At 61.5% G+C, this 19,989-nt stretch overlaps 2 protein-coding genes across 2 annotated transcripts in view; both read left to right on the top strand.

Annotated features, from left to right (window-relative positions):
- SYMPK (symplekin) overlaps window positions 1-9,784 on the top strand; it is a 32,937-nt gene extending 23,153 nt beyond the window's left edge. The window contains 10 exon segments of the mRNA XM_030970209.1: window positions 693-853; window positions 2,631-2,739; window positions 2,819-2,919; window positions 3,006-3,096; window positions 3,897-3,998; window positions 5,410-5,597; window positions 7,399-7,575; window positions 8,101-8,178; window positions 8,914-9,147; window positions 9,592-9,784. Coding sequence (XP_030826069.1) covers window positions 693-853; window positions 2,631-2,739; window positions 2,819-2,919; window positions 3,006-3,096; window positions 3,897-3,998; window positions 5,410-5,597; window positions 7,399-7,575; window positions 8,101-8,178; window positions 8,914-9,147; window positions 9,592-9,738 — 1,388 coding nt within the window. The 3' untranslated portion in view covers window positions 9,739-9,784.
- Window positions 9,785-10,678: 894 nt separating this feature from the next.
- DMWD (DM1 locus, WD repeat containing) lies at window positions 10,679-16,469 on the top strand. Its single transcript, XM_030970210.1, has 4 exons — window positions 10,679-11,110; window positions 12,940-13,125; window positions 14,053-15,228; window positions 16,283-16,469. Exons 1-4 carry the CDS (start codon window positions 10,679-10,681, stop codon window positions 16,328-16,330), a joined length of 1,842 nt encoding a protein of 613 aa, XP_030826070.1. The 3' UTR covers window positions 16,331-16,469.
- The last annotated feature ends 3,520 nt before the right edge of the window (window positions 16,470-19,989 follow it).

A 19,989-nucleotide genomic window follows, 5' to 3' on the forward strand; every position in this document is an offset into this window, starting at 1 on the left:
TTTTGGTCATTATTGCACCATTTTTGCTCACTGTAACCCCATTTTTGGTCATTATCACCCCATTTTTGCTCACTGTAACCCCATTTTTTGTCACTCTCACCCCGTTTTTGTGTCCCCAGAGGTGGCGGCACCATGGACCGAGGAGACCATCAAGCAGTGCCTGTACCTGTACCTGGCCCGTTTTGGGTCATTAATCCCATTTTTGCTCACTATAATCCCATTTTTGCTCACTATAATCCCATAATCCCATTTTTGCTCACTATAATCCCATTTTTTCTCACTATAACCCCGTTTTTGTCACTCTCACCCCATTTTTGTGTCCCCAGAGGTGGCAGCACCATGGACCAAGGAGACCATCAAGCAGTGCCTGTACATGTACCTAGCCCGTTTTGGGTCATTAATCCCATTTTTGCTCACTATAATCCCATTTTTGCTCCCTGTAATCCCATAATCCCATTTTTGCTCACTATAATCCCATTTTTTCTCATTATAACCCCATTTTTACTCATTCTCACCCCATTTTTGTGTCCCCAGAGGTGGCAGCACCATGGACGGAGGAGACCATCAAGCAGTGCCTGTACCTGTACCTGGCCCGTTTTGGGTCATTAATCCCATTTTTGCTCACTATAATCCCATTTTTTCTCATTATAACCCCGTTTTTGCTCATTCTCACCCCATTTTTGTGTCCCCAGAGGTGGCGGCGCCCTGGACCGAGGAGACCATCAAGCAGTGCCTGTACCTGTACCTGGCCCTGCTGCCCCACAACCACAAGCTGATCCACGAGCTCGCCTCCGTCTACACCGAGGCCATCGCCGACATCAAGCGCACGGTGCTGCGCGTCATCGAGCAGCCGGTGAGGGGACACTGGGGACATCTGGGGACATTGGGGACATCCATTGGCACCGTGGGAAATCGCCTTTCCTGCCCCCGTTATCAATTCATGGTATCAGTTAGTTGGGTGTCACCATCATGGAGGTGATGGAGCAGCCGGCGAGGGGACATTTGGGGACATTTGGGGACACTGGGGACATCTCGGGATGTTGGGGACATTGGGGACATTGGGGACATCTCGGGATGTTGGGGACCTTGGGGACATTGGGGACATCTCGGGATGTTGGGGACATTGGGGACATCCATTGGCACCGTGGGAAATCGCCTTTCCTGCCCCCGTTATCAATTCATGGTATCAGTTAGTTGGGTGTCACCATCATGGAGGTGATGGAGCAGCCAGTGAGGGGACATTTGGGGACATTTGGGGACATTTGGGGACATCTCGGGATGTTGGGGACATTGGGGACATCCATTGGCACCGTGGGAAATCGCCTTTCCTGCCCCCGTTATCAGTTCATGGCATCAGTTAGTTGGGTGTCACCATCATGGAGGTGATGGAGCAGCTGGTGAGGGGACACTGGGGACATTTGGGGACATTTGGGGACATTGGGGACATCTTGGGATGTTGAGGACCTTGGGGACATCATGGGGGCATCCATGGGCACTGTTGGAAATCACCTTTCCTGTTCCTGTTATCAATTAATGGGATCAGTTAATTGGGGCAGTTGGGTGTCACCATCGTGGAGGTCATCGAGCAACCAGTGAGGGGACATTTGGGGACATTTGGGGGCATCTCGGGATGTTGGGGCCATCTGGGGACATTGGGGACATCTCGGGATGTTGGGGACATCTGGGGACATTGGGGACATCCATTGGCACCGTGGGAAATCGCCTTTCCTGCCCCCGTTATCAGTTCATGGCATCAGTTAGTTGGGTGTCACCATCATGGAGGTGATGGAGCAGCCGGCGAGGACATTTGGGGACATTTGGGGACATTGGGGACATCTCGGGATCTTGGGGACCTTGGGGACATCATGGGGGCGTCCATGGGCACTGTTGGAAATCACCTTTCCTGTTCCTGTTATCAATTAATGGGATCAGTTAATTGGGGCAGTTGGGTGTCACCATCGTGGAGGTCATCGAGCAACCAGTGAGGGGACACTGGGGACAAAATTTGGCTTTAAAACCCCAATTTCAGTGACAAAATTTGGCTTTACAAAACCCAATTTCAGTGACAAAATTTGGCTTTAAAACCCCAACTTCAGTGACAAAATTTGGCTTTAAAAAACCCAATTTCAGTGACAAAATTTGGCTTTAAAAAACCCAATTTCAGTGACAAAATTTGGCTTTAAAACCCCAATTTCAGTGACAAAATTTGGCTTTAAAAAACTCAATTTCATTGACAAAATTTGGCTTTAAAACCCCAATTTCAGTGACAAAATTTGGCTTTAAAAACCCCAATTTCAGTGACAAAATTTGGCTTTAAAAAACCCAATTTCAGTGACAAAATTTGGCTTTAAAACCCCAATTTCGGTGACAAAATTTGGCTTTAAAACCCCAATTTCGGTGACAAAATTTGGCTTTAAAACCCCAATTTCGGTGACAAAATTTGGCTTTAAAAAACTCAATTTCATTGTCAAAATTTGGCTTTAAAAACCCAATTTCGGCGACAAAATTTGGCTTTAAAACCCCAATTTCAGTGACAAAATTTGGCTTTAAAACCCCAATTTCGGTGACAAAATTTGGCTTTAAAAAAACCTGATTTTTGTGACCGAAATTTGTGATTTTTTTGGGGGCAGATCCGCGGGATGGGGATGAACTCCCCGGAGCTGCTGCTGCTGGTGGAGAATTGCCCCAAGGGCGCCGAGACCCTGGTGACGCGCTGCCTGCACAGCCTGACGGACAAAGGTGGGCTGGGGACACCTGGGGACACCTGGGGACACCCTGGGGTGGCAGCAGCGGTGACAGCGCTGTCCCCTCCCCGCAGTGCCACCCTCGCCCGAGCTGGTCAAGCGCGTCAGGGATCTCTACCACAAGCGGCTGCCGGACGTCCGGTTCCTCATCCCCGTCCTCAACGGGCTGGAGAAGGTGGGGGTGGCCTTTGTCCCCTCCCCCGGTGTCACCTGGGTGTCACCTGGGTGTCGCCCGGGCTGACGGGGCCGGTTTTGGTGCAGAAAGAGGTGATTCAGGCGCTGCCCAAACTCATCAAACTCAACCCCATCGTGGTCAAGGAGGTCTTCAACCGCCTGCTGGGGACACAGCACGGTGAGGGGACAGTTGGGGACAGTCTGGGGACAGCTTGGGGACAGTTGGGGACAGTCTGGGGACAGTTTGGGGACATGGGACAGCCTTGGGGACAGCCTGGGGTGAGACACGGGACAGAGGCCAGGCCTGCTGGGGACGCAGCACGGTGAGGGGACAGCTTGGGGACAGTTGGGGACAGTCTGGGGACAGTTTGGGGACAGTCTGGGGACAGTTTTGGGGCAGCCTGGGGACAGTTTGGGGACATGGGACAGTCTGGGGACAGTTGGGGACAGTCTGGGGACAGTTTGGGGACATGGGACAGCCTTGGGGACAGCCTGGGGTGAGACACGGGACAGAGGCCAGGCCTGCTGGGGACACAGCATGGTGAGGGGACAGCCTGGGGACAGCCTGGGGACAGCTTGGGGACAGTCTGGGGACAGTTTGGGGACAGTTTGGGGACATGGGACAGCCCTGGGGACAGCCTGGGGACAGCTTGGGGACAGCCCTAGGGAGAGGGGACAGGCCTGCTGGGGATGCAGCATGGTGAGGGGACAGCTTGGGGACACTTTGGGGACAGCTTGGGGACATGGGACAGCTGGGGTGGGACGCAGCACGGTGAGGGGACAGCTTGGGGACAGTTTGGGGGCATGGGACAGCCTTGGGGACAGCTGGGGTGGGACAGGGGACAGGCCCAGGGATAGCTGGGGTGGGACACAGCACAGTGAGGGGACAGTTTGGGGACACGGGACAGCTGAGGTTGGACAGCCTGGGATGGGACACAGCCCCTGTCCCCTGTCCCTGTCACCCCCGCGTCCCCACAGGTGACGGCGCCTCGGCCGTGTCCCCCCTGAACCCCGGGGAGCTCCTGATCGCCCTGCACAACATCGACTCCTCCAAGTGTGACATGAAATCCATCATCAAAGGTGGGCACGGGGGACAGAGGGGACACGGGGGGGGACACGGGGACACAGAGGGACAGAGGGACACACGGGGACCCCTGCACGACATCGACTCCTCCAAGTGTGACATGAAATCCATCATCAAACGTGGGCACAGGGACAGGAGGGGACACGGGGGGGGACACGGGGACACCCAGGGGGTGACAGGGACACGGGGACACCCAAAGGGACACGGGGACACCCAGGGGGTGACAGGGACACAGAGGGACACACGGGGACACGGGGACACCCAGGGGGTGACAGGGACACGAACCCAAAGGGCACGGGACACCAGGGGGTGACAGGGACACAGAGGGACACACGGGGACACGGGGACACCCAGGGGGTGACAGGGACACGGGGACACCCAAAGGGACACGGGGACACCCAGGGGGTGACAGGGACACAGAGGGACACACGGGGACCCCTGCACGACATCGACTCCTCCAAGTGTGACATGGAATCCATCATCAAACGTGGGCACGGGGGACACTCAGGGGGACACGGGGACACTCAGGGGGACACGGGGACATCCACAGGGTGACGGGGACGTGGGACCCCTGTCCATGGACTCCAGTCCCTCCCAGTGCCCGTTTAATGCCCTCCCAGTACCTCCCACTTCACCCCAGTGCCCTCCCAGCACCTCCCAGTATCTCCCAGTATCTCCCAGTGCCCTTTTAATGCCCTTCCCAGTATCTCCCAGCCCCTCCCAGCCCCTCCCACTGCTCTCCCAGTCCCTCCCAATTCATTCCCAGTCCCTCCCAGTCCCCCCCATTCCCTCCCACTCCCCTCCCAGTGCCCTCCCAGTGCCCTTTTAATGTTCTCCAGCCCCTCCCAGTCCCTCCCAGTGCCCCCCAATTCATTCCCAGTCCCTCCCAATTCATTCCCAGTCCCTCCCAATTCATTCCCAGTTTGTCCCAGTCCCTCCCAGTTCATTCCCAGTCCCTCCCAGTCCCTCCCAATTCATTCCCAGTTCATTCCCAGTCCCTCCCAGTCCCTCCCAGTCCCTCCCAATTCATTCCCAGTCCCTCCCAGTTCATTCCCAGCCCCTCCCAGTCCCTCCCAATTCATTCCCAGTCCCTCCCAGTCCCTCCCAATTCGTTCCCAGTCCCTCCCAGTCCCTCCCAGTGCCCCCCCAATCCCCTCTAAGTCCCTCCCAGTTCATTCCCAGTCCATCCCAGCCCCTCCCAGTCCCTCCCAATTCATTCCCAGCCCCTCCCAGTCCCTCCCAGTCCCTTCCAGTCCCTCCCAGTTTATCCCAATCCCCTCCCAGTCCCTCCCAGTCCCTCCCAATTCGTTCCCAGCCCCTCCCAGTGCCCCCCCAATCCCCTCCCACTCCCTCCCAGTCCCTCCCAGTCCCTCCCAGTCCCTCCCAGCATGCCCCGTGTCCCCGCAGCCACCAACCTGTGCTTTGCCGAGCGCAACGTTTACACCTCGGAGGTGCTGGCGGTGGTGATGCAGCAGCTGATGGAGCAGAGCCCGCTGCCCATGCTGCTGATGCGCACGGTGATCCAGGCCCTGACCATGTACCCCCGCCTGGGGGGCTTCGTCATGAACATCCTGTCCAGGCTCATCATGAAACAGGTCTGGGGACCCCAAAATCCCCTGAAATTACCCCAGAAATCCCGCAAAAATCACCCCAAAACTGGCCCCGAAATCCCCGATGCGCACGGTGATCCAGGCCCTGACCTTGTACCCAGTCATGAACATCCTGTCCAAGCTCATCATGAAACAGGTCTGGGGACCCCAAAATCCCCTGAAATTACCCCAAAAATCCCGCAAAAATCACCCCAAAAATTCCCCTGAAATTGCCCCAAAAATCCCTCTGAAATTGCCACAAAATTCCTACAAAAATCCGTTGAAATTACCCCAAAATTCACCCCAAAATCCCTCATGCTTACGATGATCCAGACTTCGTCATGAACATCCTGTCCAGGCTCATCATGAAACAGGTCTGGGGACCCCAAAATCCCCTGAAATTACCCCAAAAATCCCGCAAAAATCACCCCAAAACCCTGTTGCCCCAAAAATCCCTCTGAAATTGCCACAAAATTCCTACAAATCGTTCAGTCCCCGAACATTCACCCCAAAATCCTGAACATCCTGTCCAGGCTCTCATGAACATCTGTCTGGGGCCCACGTGAAACCTCTGGAAACCCCAAAATTCCTACAAAAATTACCCCAAAAATTCCAGTGAAATTACCTCAAAATTCACCCCAAAATCCCTCATGCTTATGATGATCCAGACTTCCGTCATGAACATCCTGTCCAGGCTCATCATGAAACAGGTCTGGGACCCCAAAATCCCCTGAAATTACCCCAAAATTCCTGCAAAAATTACCCCAAAAATTCCAGTGAAATTACCCCAAAATTCCTGAAAAAATTACCCCAAAAATTCCCCGCCAAATCCCCTCAAAATTTACCCCCAAAGGATCCCTCATGCCCTGACCATGATCCCGCTTGGTCATGGGCATCCTGTCCAGGCTCATCATGAAACAGGTCTGGGGACCCCAAAAATCCCTGAAATTACCCCAAAAATCCCGCAAAAATCACCCCAAAAATTCCCCTGAAATTGCCCCAAAAATCCCTCTGAAATTCACCCCAAAATTGCCTACAAAACTCCGCCAAATTACCCCAAAATTCATCCCAAAAACCCCTGACCATGGTATCCACCGTCATGAACATCCTGTCCAGCCTCATCATGAAACAGGTCTGGGGACCCCAAAATCCCCTGAAGTACCCCAAAATTCCTGCAAAAGTTACCCCAAAGGACTCCCAGAAATTGCCCCAAAATTCCTACAAGAGTTACCCCAAGATTCCCTGGTGTGTCCTCAAAATTTACCCCAAAATCCCTGTGTCTTAGGTGATCCAGACTTCGTGACATCCTGTCCAGGCTCATCGTGAAACAGGTCTGGGGACCCCAAAATCCCCTGAGATTACCCCAAAACTCCTGCAGCAGTCACCCCCCGGTGACTCCCAGGTGTGTCGCGGGCGTCTCAGGTGTAACCCCCAGGTGTCTCAGGTGTGTCTCAGGTGTGCTGCAGATGACACTGCTCACACTCAGGTGTGTCCCAGGTGACCCCAGGTGTGTCCCAGGTGTCTCAGGTGTAACCCCCAGGTATCTCAGGTGTGTCTCAGGTGTGCTGCAGATGACACTGCTCACACTCAGGTGTGTCCCAGGTGACACTGCTCACACTCAGGTGTGACTCAGGTGACCCCAGGTGTGTCTCTGCAGGTGTGGAAGTACCCCAAGGTGTGGGAAGGGTTCATCAAGTGCTGCCAGCGCACCAAGCCCCAGGGGGGTCCCAGGTGACCCCCAGGTGACCCCCAGGTGACAGTGCTCGCTCTCAGGTGACACTGCTGACCCCCAGGTATGTCTCCACAGGTGTGGAAGTACCCCAAGGTGTGGGAGGGGTTCATCAAGTGCTGCCAGCGCACCAAGCCCCAGTCCTTCCAGGTGGTTCTGCAGCTGCCCCCGCCCCAGCTCGCCGCCGTCTTCGAGAAATGCCCGGAGCTGCGGGAGCCCCTGCTGAGCCACGTGCGCGCCCTCACCCCGCACCAGGTGACACACCTGGGGACAGGTGACACACCTGGGCATGGGGGACACACCCTGGGATCAGGGACAGCCCCCGGGGATGGGGGTGACAAATGCCCGGAGCCCCTGCTGAGCCACGTGCGCGCCCTCACCCCGCACCAGGTGACACACCTGGGGACAGGTGACACCACCTGGGGACAGGTGACACCACCTGGGCATGGGGGTGACACACCCTGGGCATGGGGGTGACACACCCTGGGATCAGGGACAGCCCCCGGGGATGGGGGTGACAAATGCCCGAGCCCCTGCTGAGCCACGTGCACGCCCTCACCTTGCACCAGGTGACACACCTGGGGACAGGTGACACCACCTGGGGACAGGTGACACTCGCAGGGACAGGTGACAACCTCGGGGACAGGTGTCACTCCCAGGGATGTCACACCCCTGGGGACAGGTGGCACCCCTGGGGACAGGTGGCACCCCTGGGGACAGGTGGCACCCCCAGGGATGTCACACCTGTCCCCCCCCGTGTGTGTCCCCCCTCGGTGACAGCAAGCGCACATCCCCCTGTCCACCATGGCCATCCTGGAGGCCACCACGCGCCACGAGCCCGAGGGGACACCTGGAGAGGTGGGGACACCTGGAGAGGTGGGGACAGGGACAGGGGACACCTGGAGAGGTGGGGACGGGGACACCTGGAGGGGACATGGGGACACCTGGAGAGGTGGGGACACCTGGAGAGGTGGGGACAGGGACAGGGGACACCTGGAGAGGTGGGGACGGGGACACCTGGAGGGGACACGGGGACACCTGGAGAGGTGGGGAGAGGGACAGGGGACATGGTGACACCTGCCCAGGTGAGCACAGGGACGGGGGAGGGGACATGGGGACACCTGCCCAGGTGGACACAGAGGGACATGGTGACACCTGCCCAGGTGGGCATAGAGGGACAGAGGGGACATGGTGACACCTGCCCAGGTGGGCACAGGTGGGCACAGAGGGACATGGTGGGAGGACATGGGCACACCTGCCCAGGTGGGCACAGAGGGGACATGGGGAGGGGACATGGGGACACCTGCCCAGGTGAGCACAGGGACGGGGAGGGGACATGGGGACACCTGCCCAGGTGGGCAGAGAGGGACAGAGGGGACATGGGGACACCTGCCCAGGTGGGCACAGGTGGGCACAGAGGGACATGGTGGGAGGACATGGGCACACCTGCCCAGGTGGGCACAGAGGGGACATGGGGAGGGGACATGGGGACACCTGCCCAGGTGGGCAGAGGGAACATGGGGACACCTGCCCAGGTGGGCACACCTGCCCAGGTGCCCCTGGAGGTGCCACCCCGCCCTGCCCTGTCCCCAGGAGAAGCCCCCCAAGCGCCCCCCGAGCTCCGAGGAGGATCCCAAGGCCAAGGGGGGGGTCCCGGCCCCCGGGGGGGGTCCCGGGGGCTGCTCGGGGTCCCCTCCCCCCCCCCTCGAGGGAGCCCCCCCGGAGCTGGAGCCCCCCCCCATCTTCATCAGCGCGGCCGAGGATGAGGAGAGCTCGGGGGGGGGAGGGGACGCGTCCCCCCCGGACCCCGCCCTGGACCCCCCCAAGGTGAGGGGGGGGCGGCCCCTCCCCCACCCCGAGCCGGACCCCCGTTTGGGGGAGGGGGAGGGGCACCAAACCCCATTCTGGGGAGGGGGAGGGGCATTTTGGGGAGGGGGAGGGGTATTTGGGACCCCCATTTTGGGGAGGGGGAGGGGCTCCAAACCCCGTTTTGGGGAGGGGGAGGGGCATTTCTGACTCCCATTTTGGGGGAGGGGGAGGGGCATTTCTGACTCCCATTTTGGGGGAGGGGGAGGGGCATTTCCAACCTTAATTTGGGGAGGGGGAGGAGCAATTTCTGACCCCCTCTTTTGGGGGAGGGGGAGGGGCATTTTGGGGAGGGGGAGGGGCATTTCCAGCCCCCATTTTGGGGCAGGGGGAGGGGCATTTGGGACCCCCGTTTTGGGGCAGGGGGAGGTTCGTTTCTAACCCCTCCCCCCTCTCTTTTCTCAGGACCACCCTGCGGGCACGGAGCCCCCCCTGCCCCTCCCCCTCCCCGGCGAGGCCCCGCCCCCCAGCCCCCCCTCGTCGGAGCCGCCCCCCCCCGGCACCCAGAGCCCCCCCCCGGGGGGGGTCCCCGAGGGTCCCTGCGAGGGCTGAGGGGGGGCGGGGAGACCCCCGAGACCCTCCCCCGGCTGTGGGGGCGGGGCTCAATAAAGTCGTGGGTAGAGCTTGGGGGTCCTGGGTGGTTTTTGGGGGGATTTCGGTGGTTTTTGGGGGTCCTGGGTGGTTTTGGGGGTCCTGGGTGGTTTTGGGGGATTTTGGTGGTTTTGGGGTTGTGGTTTTGGGGGGTGTGGCCTCGTGGTTGGTGGGGCAGGATGGGGTTTTTCCCCAAAAGGGGTGGGGTTTGTGTATGCAGATTAGGGGGCAGGGCTAGTGTGGGTGTGTTTTGGGTGGGCGTGGCTTGGGCTGTGTCTGACTTTGGGGTGGGGTTTATGTCAACTGGGGGCGTGGTCTCCATGGTTTGGGGCGTGGTTTCTGCCACTCATGGGTGGGTCTCATTTGGAGGGTGTGGTCTCATTTTGGGGGTGTGGCTTTCATGATTTGGGGTGGGATCTGTGTCGAGCGTGGGTTCGGTTTGGAGGCGTGGTCTTTGTCATGGGTGTGGTCTCTTCGGGGGCGTGGTTTCCATTTTGGGGGCGTGGTTTCCAATTTTAGGGGAGCAGTTACCCCCACTCAGATGTGATTTCATTTGGGGGCGTGGTCTCCTTTGGGGGCGTGGTTTCCACCACTTACAGATGTGGTCTCTTTTGGGGGCGTGGTCTCTGTGTCTTGGGGCACGGTTTCCAATTTTGGGGGCGTGGTTTCCACCACTCAGGTGGGAGTACCTTTCGGGGGCGTGGTCTCTGTCTTGAGGCGTGGCCTCCGTGATTTGGGGCGTGGTTTCCCGTTCGGCTGTCCTCGGCTAGGGGCGTGGCTTCCGTATTTGGGGGCGTGGCCACCACTCAGAGGCGTGCCTATCCCTTAGATGGACCCTCCCTCCCCTCTCAATGGGCGTGGTCCCACCCTCTTCGCGCCTTGATTGGTCAGTCCCACCTCCATGGGCGTGGCTTCCCCCTCTCCTGTGGGCGTGGCCTCGCTGACTCAGCGCCGCCATGGCGGCGGCCGCTCCCGCCCGCTCCTGAGGCGGCTTCCGGCGGCCATGGCGGCGGCGGCGGCGGCGGCGGCGGGCCCGGGCCCGGCCGAGCCTCCCGCGGCCGCTCCGGAGCTCAAGAGCCGCTTCCGCACCCGCGAGGGCTCCTACCGCCTGCTGGGCCCCGCCGCCGCCGCCGCCTCCTCCGCCTCAGCCCCGGCCGGGCCTGCCCCGCCGGGCCCCGGGGCGCTGCCGCCGGTTCGGCTCTCGGTGGTGAGGCTGGCCCGGAGCCGGAGCCCTCCCGGGGGAGCCGCAGAACGGAGCCGCGTGTGCTGCAACCTCGGCAGGGAGCTGCATTTCTACGGAGGGGCCGGCAGCGGGGGACGCGGCAGCCGGAGGGTAACGGAGATAACGGGGGAGAAACGGGAGGAGAACCGGGGGAGAGAAACGGGGGAATAACGGGGGAGAGAAACGGGGCAATAACGGGAGAGAACCGGGGGAATAACGGAGGGGAGAACCGGGGAATAACGGGGGAGAGACACGGGAGAAAAACGGGGGAATAACGGGGGAGAGAAGCGGGGGAATAACGGGGGAGAGAACCGTGGGAGAACCGGGGAATAACGGGGGAGAGAACTGGGGAAATAACGGGGAGAGAAACGGGGGAATAACGGGGGGAGTGGGGGGCAAAGGTGACCCCAGGGACAGTGCCAGTGCCACCCCACCGGTGCCAGTGCCACAGCATCGGTGACAGTGCCAATGCCGGTGACAGTGCCAGTGAGCCCAGGACCCCGCGGACAGCCCCGTGGGTGACCCAGGGTGGGCGCAGAGTCCTTGAGGAGCGCCGGGGTGACATCCCCTGGCAGTGACAGTGACAGTGACAGTGACAGTGCCACCCTGCCGGTGACAGTGACAATGACAGTGACAGTGCCACCCTGCCGGTGACAGTGACAGTGCCACCCTGCTGGTGACAGTGACAGTGACAGTGACAGTGCCACCCTGCCGGTGAAAGTGCCAGTGCCACCCTGCTGGTGACAGTGACAGTGACAGTGACAGTGCCACCCTGCCGGTGACAGTGACAGCGCCAGTGACCGGGACAGTGACAGTGCCACCCTGCCGGTGCCAGTGACAGTGCCACATGACAGTGACAGTGCCACCCTGCCGGTGACAGTGCCAGTGCCACCCTGCTGGTGACAGTGACAGTGACAGTGACAGTGCCACCCTGCCGGTGCCAGTGACAGTGCCAATGACAGTGACAGTGACAGTGCCACCCTGCCGGTGACAGTGCCAGTGCCACCCTGCCGGTGACAGTGACAGTGCCACCCTGCCGGTGACAGTGACAGTGAGCCAGGACCCCGCGGACAGCCGTGGGTGACCAGGTGGGAGTGCCGAGGGTAATCCCGGTGCAGTCAGTGCAATGCAGTGCACCCTGCGGGACAGTGACAGTGCCACCCTGCTGGTGACAGTGACAATGACAGTGACAGTGACAGTGCCAGTGCCACCCTGCCGATGACAGTGCCAGTGCCACCCTGCTGGTGACAGTGACAATGCCACCCTGCTGGTGACAGTGCCAGTGCCACCCTGCTGGTGACAGTGACAGTGCCACCCTGCCGGTGACAGTGCCAGTGCCACCCTGCTGGTGACAGTGACAGTGACAGTGCCACCCTGCCGGTGACAGTGACAGTGCCACCCAGTGACAGTGCCACCCTGCGGTGACAGTGACAGTGACAGTGCCACCCTGCCAGTGACAGTGACAGTGCCCCCCCGGTGACAGTGCCACCCCTGCTGGTGACAGTGACAGTGCCAATGACCGGGACAGTGACAGTGCCACCCTGCTGGTGACAGTGACAGTGACGTGACAGTGCCACCCTGCCGGTGACAGTGCCAGTGCCACCCTGCTGGTGACAGTGACAGTGCCAATGACCGGGACAGTGACAGTGCCACCCTGCTGGTGACAGTGACAGTGCCAGTGACAGTGACAGTGCCACCCTGCCGGTGACAGTGACAGTGACAGTGCCACCCTGCCAGTGACAGTGACAGTGCCACCCTGCCGGTGACAGTGACAATGCCACCCTGCCGGTGACAGTGACAGCGCCAGTGACCGGGACAGTGACAGTGCCACCCTGCCGGGGCGACAGTGCCAATGACAGTGACAGTGCCAGTGCCACCCTGCTGGTGACAGTGAGTGCCACCCTGCCGGTGCCAGTGCCACCGTCCCCGTGTCCCCACAGGCGCTGGACCTGCAGCGTCCCATCGACAAGCGCGTGTACAAGGGCACGCAGCCCACGTGCCACGACTTCAACCAGTTCACGGCGGGCGCCGAGACCCTGGCGCTGCTCGTGGGCTTCTCGGCAGGGCAGGTGCAGTACCTGGACCTGGCCAAGAAGGACAGCGCCGGGCGGCTCTTCAACGAGGAGGTGAGGGGACACCGGGGACACCAGGAAACCTTGGGAGCTCGGTGGGACTGCCAGGGACACCATAGGGCCACCAGGAACCCCATGGGACCACCAGGAACGCCTTGGGATCCTCCCAAGGCCATGAGGAACCCCTTGAGATCCTCCATGGAACCACCAGGAACCCCTTGATATCACCCATGGGACCACCAGAACCTCCCCAGTGCCACCAGGAACCCCTTGGGACCACCAGGAACACCTTGGGATCCTCCCAAGGCCACCAGGAACCCCTTGAGATCCTCCATGGGACCACCAGGAACCCCTTGGGGGCACTGTGGGACCAGCAGGGCCACCATAGAGCCACCAGGAACCCCTTGGGATCACCCACGGGACCACCAGGACCTCCCCAGGGCCACCAGGAACCCCATGGGACCACCAGGAACCCCTTGGGATCACCCATGGGACCACCAGAATCTCCCCAGGGCCACCAGGAACCCCTTGGGATCCTTCATGGGGACCAGCAGAACCTCCATAGGGCCACCAGGACCACCAGGAACCCCTCGAGATCCCCTATGGAACCCCCAGAACCTCCCCAGGACCACCATAGGGCCACCAGGAACCTCTTGGTTTCCCCTGTGGGACCACCAGAACCTCCATAGGGCCACCAGGAACCCCCTCAGGATCCCCCCATGGGACCACCAGAACTTCCCCAAGACCACCAGGACCTCCCCAGGGCCACCACAACCCCATGGGACCACCCCCTCGAGATCCCCTATGGAACCCCCAGAACTTCCCCAGAACCTCCATAGGGACCAGAACCCCTTGGGATGCCATGGGAAGTCAACCACCAGACCTCCCCACCACAACCCCTTCAAGACGCTCCCCCACCACTCTTTTTTTAAATTTTATTTTATTTTATTTTTAACCCTTCACCTCCCGACCCCTCCGCAGCGCCTGATCGACAAATCCAAGGTGACCTTGGTCAAGTGGCTGCCGGACACCGAGCGCCTGTTCCTGGCGTCCCACGCCAGCGGCCACCTGTACCTGTACGACTCGGAGCAGCCCTGCGGGGCCACCAGCCCTCAGTACACGCTGGTGACGCAAGGAGAAGGCTTCAGGGTCTTCTCCTGCAAGAGCAAGACGCCGAGGAACCCCCTGCTGAAGTGGGCCGTGGGCTCGGGGCCGCTCAACGAGTTCGCCTTCTCGCCGGACGGGCGCTCGCTGGCCTGCGTCAGCCAGGACGGCGTGCTCAGGGTCTTCCACTTCTCCTCCATGCTGCTCCAGGGCATGATGAGGAGCTACTCCGGGGGGCTCCTGTGCGTCTGCTGGAGCCCCGACGGTCGCTACGTGGTCACCGGTGGAGAAGATGACCTGGTCACCGTGTGGTCGTTCGCCGAGGGCCGCGTGGTGGCCCGAGGGCACGGCCACAAGTCGTGGGTGAACGCGGTGGCTTTTGACCCTTTCACGCCTCCGCCGCCGCCTCCTCCCGACGGACAAGGGGACGGACACGGCGACAGCCCCGAGGAGCCCCCGAGTGTCACCTACCGCTTCGGTTCTGCCGGCCAGGACACGCAGTTCTGCCTGTGGGACCTGACCGAGGACGTGCTGGAGCTGCGGCCGCCCCTTCCCCGCTCCCGCCCCGCCGCCGCTGCCGGGCAGGAGCCGCCCCCGGGGCCGCCTCCGCCTTCCGTGCCGGGGCTGCCGCGCTCGCTGTCCCGCTCCAACAGCCTCCCCCAGCCCGGCGGCGGTCCCCAGATGTCGCCGCGGGTCCCCCCGGTGCTGAGCGTTGGGCGTTTCGCCACTCTGACCCTGCGGGACCCCCGAGGGGTCGCCGAGAAGGAGCACAAACGTTACCACAGCCTGGGCAACATCAGCCGGGGAGGGGGCGGCAACGCCGAGAAACCCCCTGCCCAAAGTGCGGGGGGGTCGCGGGGAGGGTCTCTGGACACGGCCAAGGTGCTGGGCACGGCGCTGTGCCCGCGGCTGCACGAGGTGCCCCTGCTGGAGCCGCTCGTGTGCAAGAAGATCGCCCAGGAGAGGCTGACGGTGCTGCTCTTCCTGGAGGATTGTATCGTGACAGCGTGCCAGGAGGGGCTCATCTGCACCTGGGCGCGGCCCGGGGTCTCGGTGAGTGCGGGGAGGGGTCTCCGGGGGGATTTGGGGTGGTTTAGGGGGGATTTGGGGTGATTTACGGGGGTTCAGAGGGGATTTGGGGTGATTTACGGGGGTCTCCGAGGGGATTTGGGGTTGTTTAGGGGGATTTGGGGTGATTTACGGGGGTTCAGAGGGGATTTGGGGTTGTTTAGGGGGGATTTGGGGTGATTTACGGGGGTCTCCGAGGGGATTTGGGGTGGTTTAGGGGGATTTGGGGTGATTTACGGGGGTTCAGAGGGGATTTGGGGTTGTTTAGGGGGGTTTGGGGGTGATTTACGGGGGTCTCCGAGGGGATTTGGGGGTGGTTTAGGGGGGGTTTGGGGGTGGGATTTTGGGGGTTGTTTAGGGGGATTTGGGGTGATTTACGGGGGTCTCCGAGGGGATTTGGGGTTGGTTTAGGGGGATTTGGGGTGATTTACGGGGGTTCAGAGGGGATTTGGGGGTTGTTTAGGGGGATTTGGGGTGATTTACGGGGGTTCTGAGGGTTTGGGGTTGTTTAGGGGGATTTGGGGGGTGGTTTAGGGGTGTTTGGGGTGATTTGGGGTGATTTGCGGGGGTCTCCGAGGGGATTTGGGGTGGTTTAGGGGGATTTGGGGTGGTTTAGGGGACATTTGGGCTGCCAGGAGCTCCAGGTGTGTATGGTGACAGCTGCCAGGAGGGGCTCATCTGCACCTGGGCGCGGCCCGGGGTCTCTGTGAGTGTGGGGAGGGGTCTCCGGGGGGATTTGGGGGGTCCGGGAGGGGATTTGGGGTGGTTTAGGGGGGATTTAGGTGTCCCAGCCATATCACGACAGTCTGTCGCGACAGGCTCGTCCGTCCCCGGGGTCCTCGTGAGCCTGGGGGTGTCTGAGATGGGATTTGGGGTGTCCAGGTTGAGTTTTTGGGGAGAAATCCCGGATTGTAGGGACGGGGCGGAGCCTTGGGGGGTCGGGGGAATCCCCCCGGGTGTCCCCGCGGTGACGTCACAGGGCGTGGCGTGTGTCCCCTCCCCCTGCGGTGACAGCGCTGTCCCCTCCCTCCCCCTGCAGGGCCTGTCCTCGCAGAACGGCGGCTCCCCGAGTGGCACCGTGGTGTAGCTGTCACCTGTGTCACCTGTGTCACCTCCCGGGTCACCTGTGTCACCTGTGCCACCCGCCAGGACACCTGTGCTACCTGTGCCACCCTCCAGGACACACCTGTGTCACCTGTGTCACCTCCCGGGTCACCTGTGTCACCTGTGCCACCCGCCAGGACACCTGTGCTACCTGTGCCACCCTCCAGGACACACCTGTGTCACCTGTGTCACCTCCCGGGTCACCCGCGTCACCTGTGCCACCCGCCAGGACACACCTGTGTCACCCGTGCCACCCTCCGGGACACACCCGTGCCACCCGCCAGGACACACCTGTGTCACCTGTGCCACCCTCCGGGACACACCCGTGCCACCCGCCAGGACACACCTGTGTCACCCGTGCCACCCTCCGGGACACACCTGTGCCACCCGCCAGGACACACCTGTGTCACCTGTGCCACCCGCCAGGCCACCTGTGTCACCTGTGTCACCTCCCGGGTCACCCGCGTCACCTGTGCTACCCGCCAGGACACACCCGTGCCACCCTCCAGGACACACCTGTGTCACCTGCGGTGCCACCCTCCGGGACACACCTGTGCTACCTGTGCCACCCGCCAGGACACACCTGTGTCACCTGCGGTGCCACCCCCGTACTACTGAGCCCCCGCGGTGTCACGCTGCTGTCCCCCCGCCCCAGGTACACTGTCCCCTCCCGTGCCTTTGTCACTTTATTGTCCCCGCGGGGCCACCGCGTCCCCTCCCCCCTTATTTATACTAAAGAGACTTTTTGGCACCCGGGTGGCACCGAGGGGACAGCGCGGGGACAGCGGAGTGCCGCTGGGTGGCACTTGGGGACACGGTGGGGACACGCTGGGTGGCACTTGGGGACACGGATGAATTGGGGACAGGCTGGGTGGCACTTGGGGACAGTCTGGGGACACGGGGGTGGCACAGGATACAGGGGTGGCACTTGGGGACATGGGGACAGTTGGGGACATGTGGGTGGCACAGAGGGGACAGTTTGGGGACACAGGGGGGTGGCACAGAGGGGACAGTTTGGGGACATGTGGGTGGCACAGAGGGGACAGTTTGGGGACACAGGGGGGTGGCACAGAGGGGACAGTTTGGGGATGGGGGTGGCACTTGGGGACACAAGGACAATTTGGGGACACGGGGGTGGCACAGAGGGGACAATTTGGGGACAGGGGGTGGCACAGAGGGGACAGTTTGGGGACACGGTGGTGGCACAGAGGGGACAATTTGGGGACAGGAGGGTGGCACTTGGGGACACAAGGACAATTTGAGGACGGGGTGGTGGCACAGAGGGGACAATTTGGGGATGGGGGTGGCACAGAGGGAACAATTTGGGGACACGGCGGTGGCACTGAGGGGACAGTTTGGGGACAGGGGGGTGGCACTGAGGGGACAATTTGGGGACAGGAGGGTGGCACTTGGGGACACAAGGACAATTTGAGGACGGGGGTGGCACAGAGGGGACAATTTGGGGATGGGGGTGGCACAGAGGGGACAATTTGGGGACACGGCGGTGGCACTGAGGGGACAGTTTGGGGACACGGTGGTGGCACAGAGGGGACAATTTGGGGACAGGGGGGTGGCACTGAGGGGACAGTTTGGGGACAGGGAGTGGCACTTGGGGACACAAGGACAGTTTGGGGACACGGGGGGGGCACTGAGGGGACAGTTTGGGGACACGGCGATGGCATAGGGGGACAAATGGGGACACGGCGGTGGCACTTGGGGACACAAGGACAGTTTGGGGACACGGGGGTGACACAGAGGGGACAGTTTGGGGACAGGGGGTGGCACAGAGGGGACAATTTGGGGATGGGGGTGGCACAGAGGGGACAGTTTGGGGACAGGGGGTGGCACAGAGGGGACAGTTTGGGGACAGGAGGGTGGCACTTGGGGACACAAGGACAGTTTGGGGACACGGGGGTGGCACAGAGGGGACAGTTTGGGGACAGGGGGGTGGCACAGAGGGGACAGTTTGGGGACAGGAGGGTGGCACTTGGGGACACAAGGACAGTTTGGGGACACGGGGGTGGCACAGAGGGGACAGTTTGGGGACAGGGCGGTGGCACAGAGGGGACAGTTTGGGGACAGGGGGGTGGCACAGAGGGGACAGTTTGGGGACAGGGGGTGGCACTTGGGGACACAAGGACAGTTTGGGGACACGAGGGTGGCACAGAGGGGACAATTTGGGGACAGGGGTGGCACTGAGGGGACAGTTTGGGGACAGGGGTGGCACTTTGGGGACACAAGGACAATTTGAGGACGGGGGTGGCACAGAGGGGACAATTTGGGGACACGGGGGGTGGCACTGAGGGGACAGTTTGGGGACGGGGGTGGCACAGAGGGGACAGTTTGGGGACACGGCGGTGGCACAGAGGGACAGTTTGGGGACAGGGGGTGGCACAGAGGGGACAGTTTGGGGACAGGAGGGTGGCACTTGGGACACAAGGACAGTTTGGGGACACGGGGGTGGCACAGAGGGGACAGTTTGGGGACACGGCGGTGGCACAGAGGGGACAGTTTGGGGACAGGGGGGGCGCAGAGGGAGCAGTTTGGGGACAGGGGGTGGCACTTGGGGACACAAGGACAGTTTGGGGACACGAGGGTGGCACAGAGGGGACAATTTGGGGACAGGGGGTGGCACTGAGGGGACAGTTTGGGGACAGGGGGTGGCACTTGGGGACACAAGGACAATTTGAGGACGGGGGGGTGGCACAGAGGGGACAATTTGGGGACACGGGGGTGGCACTGAGGGGACAGTTTGGGGACACGGGGTGGCACAGAGGGGACAGTTTGGGGACACGGCGGTGGCACAGAGGCGACAGTTTGGGGACAGGGGTGGCACAGAGGGGACAGTTTGGGGACAGGGGGTGGCACAGAGGGGACAGTTTGGGGACAGGGGGTGGCACTTGGGGACACAAGGACAGTTTGGGGACACGGCGGTGGCAGAAACAAACGCAACTTTATTCTCATCCCTTCCCCCCCGGGGGTCGTCACAAACGGGGGGGTCAATTTGGGGAGGGGGCGCCCCCCGGGGGTGGGGGGGGCATAAATAAGGGGGGGGGTCCGCAGTGCAAAGTCCCTACAAATAAATTACTAATGGGGGGGCGGGGGGAGACCCCCACCCTTTTTGGGGGTCGGAGGGAGACCCCCACCCTTTTTTTTGGGGGGGGGTCGCGTCCCGCTGCCCCTCGGGGAGGGTCATGGGGGCACCGGGGAGACCCCGCCCCAAATTATTGGGGGTGGGGGGGGGAACACACACGCGTGGGACCCCCAAGGGGGGTGGAGAGGCTTTTTGGGGGGGTCTTGGATTTGGGGACCCCCCCTCAGTGCCCGGTGCGATTTTGGGGGGTGGGGAGGGTCCCGTGATTTTTGGGGGTTCTCAGATTTGGGGACCCCACCCAAGTGCCTGGTGGGATTTTTTTGGGGGGGGGTCTCGGATGTAGGGACCCCCCCAAGTGCCCGGTGCGATTTTTGGGGAGGGGTCTCTGTACAGGGTCACCCCCACCGTGGGAAAGGGGGAGTCAAGTGCAACAAAGGGGAGGAGGGGACACTCTGGGGACACTCTGGGGACACCTCGGGGACACCTCGGGGACACCTCGGGGACACCTCTGGGGACACTTTGGGGACGCCTCGGGGACACTCTGGGGA

The sequence above is a fragment of the Camarhynchus parvulus genome, unplaced genomic scaffold (genome assembly GCF_901933205.1).
Source record: "Camarhynchus parvulus unplaced genomic scaffold, STF_HiC, whole genome shotgun sequence".
NCBI lineage: Eukaryota > Metazoa > Chordata > Aves > Passeriformes > Thraupidae > Camarhynchus > Camarhynchus parvulus.

Coding starts and splice junctions, on each gene's coding strand:
- DMWD (XM_030970210.1), top strand. CDS start 10,679: ATGGGCGTGGCTTCCCCCTCTCCTGTGGGCGTGGCCTCGCTGACTCAG. Junction 13,126..14,052: donor GGCGGCTCTTCAACGAGGAG/GTGAGGGGACAC, acceptor ACCCCTCCGCAG/CGCCTGATCGACAAATCCAA. Junction 15,229..16,282: donor GGGCGCGGCCCGGGGTCTCG/GTGAGTGCGGGG, acceptor CTCCCCCTGCAG/GGCCTGTCCTCGCAGAACGG.